The sequence below is a fragment of the Manacus candei genome, unplaced genomic scaffold, assembly GCF_025592945.1.
Source record: "Manacus candei isolate 608988 ecotype Guabito, Panama unplaced genomic scaffold, ASM2559294v1 h1tg000024l, whole genome shotgun sequence".
NCBI lineage: Eukaryota > Metazoa > Chordata > Aves > Passeriformes > Pipridae > Manacus > Manacus candei.
This window is the reverse complement of record NW_026138072.1, coordinates 1,136,627-1,145,335: the sequence shown is the minus strand read 5'-3', so window position 1 is coordinate 1,145,335 and position 8,709 is coordinate 1,136,627. Positions and strand designations below refer to the sequence as shown.

The 8,709-nt window shown below is 47.8% G+C and overlaps 1 protein-coding gene across 1 annotated transcript; it reads right to left on the bottom strand.

The window, feature by feature from the left end:
* Positions 1–298: 298 nt before the first annotated feature.
* Positions 299–2,028, bottom strand: LOC127471322 (uncharacterized). Its single transcript, XM_051788083.1, has 2 exons — positions 834–2,028; positions 299–491 (listed from the first exon to the last, which is right to left on the bottom strand). Exons 1-2 carry the CDS (start codon positions 2,026–2,028, stop codon positions 460–462), a joined length of 1,227 nt encoding a protein of 408 aa, XP_051644043.1. The 3' UTR covers positions 299–459.
* Positions 2,029–8,709: the final 6,681 nt, after the last annotated feature.

The window sequence follows — 8,709 nt, the reverse complement described above, 5'->3', positions numbered from 1 at the left end:
AACCAGACCAAAACAGGGACCCGCCGTTCTCGAACCTCGCCGGAGAGGAAGAGAGCGAGATGCCTCCCGCTGGTCTTATTTATACCTCAAGTTACGTAAAGGAATAGCATGGAATACTTCCGTGATCACTTTTCTAGTTCCTTCCTGGTTACAAGTTGGTCTCCAGGAAGGCCTAGAGTGAAACCACCACATTCTCCACCCCTTATTCCATACTATTTCTTTACGTAACACCTATGTCTCACGTTCGTCTACATCCCGCGCATATATGTACACATTTGCATATATATATATATATATAGTTCTTGTTGGTCTCTCGGCACAGTTGTCTCGTCGTTGGAAAATCAATACCGATGTCAGTTCAGTCCAGATCTTTGGTCTCCTCAGTCACCATTACAGTTCTGATTTATGGCTGTTTCATCACTGGACTGTCTCATCACCGGATACCAGCAACAGCTTAGTTCAGGTCTCTCTCTCATCTGGTGACTGGCTTCCTGTAAAAACACAACTTAGGACATACAATTAGTTTTTCCCCAAGGCTAAGTTTCCTTGAGGCACACACTGGATGACTCCATCCTTCCTCATTACCCACCACGTATGTCCTGGCCCTTGAGCAAAGACAATCCCACGAATGGGTTTGTCTTGGCCTGAGGCAGGGGTAACCCAAACAGCTTTCCCTAGCATTCCCCTCAAATGGATTGCTGGAACTTTATCTCCATCAACAATGTGAAGGGATTCTGCCTGTGCAGGGCCAGCTCGATTGACAGAACCCCTGGTGTTAACTAGCCAGGTAGCCTTGGCTAAGTTCTTGTCCCAGTTTTTATAAGTCCCCTCACCTAATAACTTTAGAGTGGTCTTCAATAATCCGTTATATCTCTCAACCTTCCCAGCAGCTGGTGCATGATATGGAATGTGGTATACCCATTCGATACCATGTTCCCTCGCCCAAGTGGTGACTAATCCATTTTTGAAATGAGTCCCGTTGTCCGACTCAATACGTTCTGGGGTCCCGTGTCGCCACAGGACTTGCTTTTCAAGGCCCAGAATGGTATTCCGGGCCGTTGCGTGGGGCACTGAAAAAGTCTCTAACCATCCCGTTGTTGCTTCCACCATGGTAAGTACATAGCACTTACCTTGGCGGGTCTGTGGCAGTTTGATATAATCAACCTGCCATGCCTCTCCATACTTATACTTATCCCATCGTCCACCATACCACAGGGGTTTCAGTCTTTTCGCCTGCTTAATAGCGGCACAAGTCTCACAATCATGGATAACTTCAGAAATGATATCCATGGTTAAATCCACCCCTCGGTCTCGTGCCCATCTGTGGGTGGCATCTCGGCCTTGATGACCGCAAGCATCATGGGCCCATCGAGCCAGAAACAGCTCTCCCTTCTGCTGCCAGTCTAGGTCTACTTGTGACACCCCTATCTGTGCAGCTCGGTCCGCTTCTCTGTTGTTATTATGTTCTTCATTAGCTCGCTTTTTGGACACATGGGCGTCTACATGGTGGACTCTCACATTCAGACTCTTCGCTCTGGCAGCGATGTCCTGCCACAAGTCAGCAGCCCAGATGGGTTTTCCTCCACGCCTCCAGTTCATCTTCTTCCATCGCTCTAACCATCCCCATAGAGCATTGGCTATCATCCACGAGTCTGTGTAGAGGTAGAGCCTTGGCCATCCTTCTCGTTCAGCAATGTCCAGGGCCAATTGGACGGCTTTGAGTTCCGCAAATTGACTCGACTCGCCTTGACCCTCAGCGGCTTCTGCCACTCGTCGGGTGGGATTCCAAACGGCCGCTTTCCACTTCCGGTTCCTTCCTACAATTCGGCAAGAACCATCAGTGAAAAGGGCATAACGCCTTTCTTCATCTGGCAGCTGATCAAATGGCGGAGCTTCATCGGCTCGGCTCACTGGCTCTTCTTCTTCTGCCAGACTGAAGTTCCCACCTTCAGGCCAATTGGTTATGATTTCCAAGATGCCGGGGCGATTCGAGTTCCCGATTCGGACACGTTGTGTAATCAAAGCCATCCACTTGCTCCACGTGGCATCGGTGGCATGATGCGCAGGGGGCACCTTCCCTTTGAACATCCAGCTCAAGACGGGTAATCGGGGTGCCAGGAAGAGCTGTGCTTCGGTACCAATTACCTCTGAAGCTGCTCGTATACCTTCATACGCCGCTAAGATTTCCTTTTCCACAGGGGTGTAATTGGCCTCAGAACCTCTGTAGCTTCGGCTCCAGAAACCCAGTGGTCGCCCTCGCGTCTCGCCAGGCACCTTTTGCCAGAGGCTCCAGGAGGGACCTTTATCTCCAGCTGCAGAGTAGAGCACATTCTTTACATCTGGTCCCATTCTAACTGGTCCAAGAGCCACGGCATGTGCAATTTCTTGCTTGATCTGCCTGAAAGCTTGTTGTTGCTCCGGACCCCACTGGAAATTGTTCTTTTTACGGGTCACAAAGTAAAGAGGGCTCACAATCTGACTGTATTCTGGGATATGCATCCTCCAGAAGCCTATGGCTCCCAGAAAAGCTTGGGTTTCTTTCTTGTTTGTGGGGGGAGCCATTGCTACAATCTTGTTGATGATGTCTGTTGGTATCTGGCGTCGTCCATCTTGCCATTTCACCCCTAGGAATTGGATCTCTCGGGCAGGTCCCTTGACTTTGCTCTTCTTGATAGCGAAACCGGCCTCGAGGAGAATCTGGATGATCGTCTGTCCTTTTTTGAAAACTTCTTCTGCTGTATCCCCCCATACAATGATGTCATCGATGTACTGGATGTGTTCGGGAGCCTTACCCTTCTCTAGTGTGACCTGGATCAGTCCATGACAGATGGTTGGACTGTGTTTCCACCCCTGGGGCAGTCGATTCCAGGTGTATTGAACGCCCCTCCAGGTGAAAGCAAACTGTGGCCTGCACTCTGCCGCTAAAGGAATGGAGAAAAACGCGTTGGCTATGTCGATGGTGGCGTACCACTTTGCTGTCTTGGACTCCAACTCATATTGGAGCTCCAACATATCTGGCACGGCAGCACTCAACGGTGGCGTAACTTCATTTAAGCCACGATAGTCCACAGTCAGTCTCCACTCTCCATCGGATTTACGCACAGGCCAGATGGGGCTGTTGAAGGGTGAATGGGTTCTGCTGACCACCCCTTGGCTCTCCAACTTTCGGATCATTTTGTGGATAGGGATCACAGCATCTCGGTTTGTCCGATACTGTCGTCTGTGTACAGTTGTTGTGGCTATTGGCACTTCTTGATCTTTAACTCGTAGTAATCCTACAATGGAAGGGTCTTCTGAAAGGCCAGGAAGGGCAGACAATTGCTTGGACCCCTCTTCAATCACCGTGGCTACACCAAAAGCCCACCGGTACCCTTTCGGGTCCTTGAAGTATCCTCTTCTTAGGTAGTCCATACCAAGGATGCAAGGGGCTTCTGGCCCCGTCACAATGGGACGCTTTTCCCATTGGTCTCCCGTCAAGCTCATGTCCGCCTCTACTACTGACAATTCTTGAGACCCTCCTGTCACTCCAGAAATAGTAACAGTCTCGGTACTCTTATACTCCGAAGGCATTACAGTACACTGGGCTCCAGTATCTATCAAGGCCTGGTATCTCTGAGGATCCGATGTGCCAGGCCATCGGACCCACACAGCCCAGTAAACCCGGTTATCTTCTTGGTCCCTCTCCTTCTCCTGGCAGAAGGCAGGGCCCCTCTACTGGTCTTGATCAGAGCATTCGTCGTCAGAGTTTGACTTTGACTTCTTAGACTTTTTGCCATTGTCGAAGTGGACCTCCATCTTCTCGTGTTTCGGCGATCGCAGTTTCTCTTCTAAGAAATCTCCATCTACTACATAGACAACTTTCTTGTCAGTCTTCTTTCGCTTCAGCTCCCTCACTCTAGCTTCAAGCTTAGAAGTGGGTTCACCATCCCACTTCTTCATGTTTTCTCCTTTACTACGAAGGTATGCCCATAGTTGGTTACGTGACCCACGCTTAGAGTTCTCTTTCCTTCGACGTGTGAATGACAGGGATCGTGAGCAAGATCGAGACCAGGATCGAGGTCTAGGCCGAGGTCGTCTTTGTCGGTCCCGCCGTGATCTTCCCATTGGCCTTTCTTGGTAATCTCTATACCTTCTGTCCTCTCTGTCTCTAAGGTCGTCCTCATATCTGGAATATTCATAATCTCTCTCCGTTCTTTCCCTATCGTAGGTGCGTCGGTACAGGGGATTGAAGGAGTCTTCCATATTTTCCTCGATGGTTCTTATCCAAGCACACATAGTGTCCACGCTTGGTTCATCCATCTTTGGATTATATACGGGTATCAAGCAGGAAATATATGGTTTAGGGGCACCTTGAATTACCTTTTTCCACATTGGTTGCGTGCAGGGAACATTCTCAGGAACTTGGATATCATAATAATCTGGATCAGAATAGATGATCTCCAGCATGGCCAATTCCCGTAGGTATTGGATGCCTTCTTCCGCAGTCCTCCACCTTCTTGAAGAACTCTTCAGGGACTCCTTAAATGGGTATTTCACTCTTACCGCGTGGAGTATTCGGAGCCAAAGACTGGACGCCATTTTCTCCCTCCCCATTTCTTGCTCTATCACAGGGTCTCGAGCAATGGATCCCAACTGTCGTGCTTCATCACCTTCAATTACATGACTATCAGCTCCCTTGTCCCAGCATCGCACCAGCCAGGTGAGGACTTCTTCACCAGGCAAGCGCATATAATCTCTCCGTAAATCTCGAAGCTCTCTTGTGGTCAGTGATTGTGTAATTTCGCTTTCTCGCATAATTTCTTGTCCATCTCTCCCACGTAGAATCTTTTCCACCTCTCTCTTTACTCTTCCACTCCTACGTGGGACTGCTCCCACTTCCTCCCTATATCTCTCATGTGGAGGTGGAGACTGAGCATGCCGTGGGGATAAGCTTCTATATTGTTCACGCCGCGGAGATGGTTTCCTATGCCGTTCATACCGTGGGGATGGACTCCTATGCCGTTCACGCCGCGGAGATGGACTTCCACGTCGTTCATACCGTGGGGATGGACTCCTACGCTGTTCGCGCCGCGGAGATGGACTTCTATGCCATTCACGCCGTGGGGATGGACTCCTGCGTCGTTCGCGATACCCAGCGGGTGGAGGTAGTGAGTAATCTTTCACGTGGTGAGATAAGGGCCTCTTCCTCCAATCATTCACACCTCCAAGAGAAGGTTGGGTCTGGAGGGGTAGGGATAATTCCCCCTCCAATTGAGGGGGATGCTTTGGCTCCTTCTTTGCGTCTTTTGTAACACTGAATGTGTAGTCAGGATATAAATCATCAAGCGACAATATACCACCGGCCGTTTGTACTGTTGCTTTCTTTTCTCTTGATGCTGTTCTGTATTCCTTTGGGCGTGCCCCTAGTTCTCTTGGACGTGCTCCTTCCCGTGTAACCGTTTCTTCCTCTCTGGTACCTGCTTCTTCTCTTCCAATCGCTCCTTCCTCAGTCACAACCACTACTTCCTCTCTCGCAGTCGCGCCTTCATCACTTGCTGTTGCTCCTTCTCCCATTGCTGCCGCTCCTTCGTCCACTACATCTTGAGTGAATTGGATAGGTTCTTCTGTTCCTTCTTCTTCTTCTTCTTCTTCTCTTTCTTCTGTGCGTTCTGGTTGGGGAGATGAGTCTGTAAGTTCCTTGATCTCTCTTACCCACGTCTTCTTCTTCTTCACAGGGGCAATGATGACCTTCCGGTTCTTAGCTTGAGTCCCGGTTCTAGTGGGCTTAGTAGAAATGGCATTGACTTCAAGTTGTGTTTGGACTCCAACTTCTGTGGACCTAATAGGGACATCACTGGTTTCAAGTGGCGTGGTTTGGGTTTCTGTGTCGACCTTAACCCTTTGAAGGTGGTCTATGGCAGCTCGATAAGCATTAGCCAGGCCCCAGCACAAAGCGGAGAATTGCATATTCGGATCTTTGTAGGAAAAACACCCTTCTGCCAAACAGTGGGCCATCTCACCAGAATCAAACATTTGTTCTGGTGTGAACTCCCAATTAATGGGGGGTGACACATGTCCTACTAATCTACCGAAATCTTCCCAAGCTCCATGCCACCCGGGGACTGGCCTGTCTGCAGCCCTTTCCAAAGTTCCAGCGAGTCCCTTTGAGGTGTGATCTTTCCTACAAGAGGGAAGGTAACGGAACCCCATTCTTCCAAGTTTAAGTAGCACTTCCAGTACCTTTATCAATGACAGTACTGTTGCAATAAGATTTATATAGTAATTAGAGCCGATTTTAACCATGGGGATTTCCTTTACCAAACCTTCGATGTCAAAATTAAAGGATGGAAGCAATTTGTTCCATCCATCCTCAAGGTCTGGACGTCTCCCTATACGGTAGCCTAACACAGGTGTAAAGGTGGCTAGAATTATAAGACAAATTAATGAAATAGCCATTGTTTTTTGTTATTATTTCTTCTTGATCCCAAAACAAACCTTTGTTTATATAAACAAAGTTTCCTTGGCTGCTTTCCCAGACTCTGGCAGTGTTCCCAGACCTGTTCCCAAAACAATAGATTGGTTTTGCAAAACAACACCGAGCTTGGCTGTCTTCCTGGAAAAACGTTTATCAAAACAAGCCAAACTTAACCAAAATATCCCACTTCTGACACCAAAAAATGTTGTGCAAGTTTCGAGCTGGCTTCCTGCCAAGTCCCCGAAACTCGACAACAAGGACCTGCCTCCCAGAGAGGGAAAAGAAAAAAAAAACCAAGCAGCCAAAGCTATAGCAAATATATATATATATATATATATATATTACATATGAGACAGATACACAAAAGGAGAATACCACACACAGAAGGGGGGGGGGGGGGGGGGGGAAAGGGGAAGGGAGAAGGACAAAAAGGGGCAAGGACCGAACAAGCCAACCAGCCGACCGAAGGCAAACTAGCAAAAATCTCACCACTTCCCTTCGAACAGGCAGGATGGCTAGACACGGCCCAAGGCTCTCCCCTCACGCGTGGCAGATAACGGTAGTCACTGTAGGCCTCAGCTCCAGATAAACCAGACCAAAACAGGGACCCGCCGTTCTCGAACCTCGCCGGAGAGGAAGAGAGCGAGATGCCTCCCGCTGGTCTTATTTATACCTCAAGTTACGTAAAGGAATAGCATGGAATACTTCCGTGATCACTTTTCTAGTTCCTTCCTGGTTACAAGTTGGTCTCCAGGAAGGCCTAGAGTGAAACCACCACAGGGCTCAGTCATCCTCACAGTGAAAAAGTGTTTCCTCATGTTCGGAGGGAACCTCCTGTAATTCAGTATGTGAAAGAAGCACAAGCAGGGAGGCAGGCTAGTGGTGCCAACTGCTCTTTGCAGCTGTGCCAATGGACATCCAACAGCCATGTTGCTGTGGCTCCTTCTTTGCTTTCTGGGAAAAAGATATGTGACAGAGGGAGAAACAAGGTATTCACAGCTGTCCTGCAACTTGCAGCAACTCTAGAACCAGGAAACAGTCTCATACATTGGGTTGGCTGGTTGCTGCAGGCTTCACAAACAAAATGGGGTTAGTTGTGACACCAGGGCTACAGCGAAGCAAAAATGCAGTGAATGAAAAGTACTTTCTGAGTGTGACACACTTTCTTCCCTCAATTTCTATCATGACACCGTGGCAGCACAAATATAAAAGTCTCTTCCTCTCTCCCTTTCCCAGTCAATTTCCCAAGCAGGGAGGAATCAGGGGGTTTGAGTCTGGTTGACTTCTGCTATTTTAATTGATAATGTACATGTCTTTAAATGGGAGGGTAAAAGTCACCTGCAGCAATCCTGTCTACCTCATATCAGCATCCCATTTTGCTTCAAAGATGTGCTCTGTAATAACTACTTGTGACAGGGAGTACAAATTCTCTAACTGATAGCACACTCTCTTCCAAAGGTGCCTCTTATGTGTAATTCTTGAAAAAACCCACAATATTTCTTCACCATTTGCATGCTAAGTAAAGGAATTAAGGCACTTGTCTAATCATACTGCTTGCAGATGTCTGGCAATAGCATTTTAAAACTAGTCATTTGCAGATGTGAGTCCCTGCCTCAAATGGCTAAACCAGATTGTACCTCACCCAGAGACCTGCAGAAAATTGCAGAAGTTCAGTGTAAATATTTCCTGTCTTCCCAGATGTAATATTAGATTTCTTAGCAATAAAGGATGTGAAAAGTGTGATATGAAAGGGCCAAGAATCCCTTTTATACATGTACATTACAAACACTGTTTCAAGTGCTCCTGTTGTGATTCAGAGTATGTCAGGTTATACAGGGGAAACAGGAAGAGAGACCTATATTGTCAAAAGCAGATGAAAGGAAAACAAACAAACAAAATGACTGAGTAACATTGTCACCTTCCCTGTTCAGCAATGCAGTACTGTGTATACCTACCTGAACAGAAATGTAGGCTGGACTACCTAGTAGTAGTTCCTTCTGGGGACATTTCCTGAGACCACTGGACTGGTGATCCAGTACCAAGACTGGATTCATCTCTTCATGCACTTATTCTGGGTTAAGAGTACAAGAAGTGCTTGAAAAATATCTCAGTTATTCCTGCAGCGAACATTTTTTAGTCAGTGACCAGCTTTTCTTAATGAGGCTGTTTACACTTTCCATCTTCAGTTGTGTATTGTGGCAGGCAACTGTTGCACTACCTTGTGGGCAACACCCAGTCAGCCCCTGCAATTTACT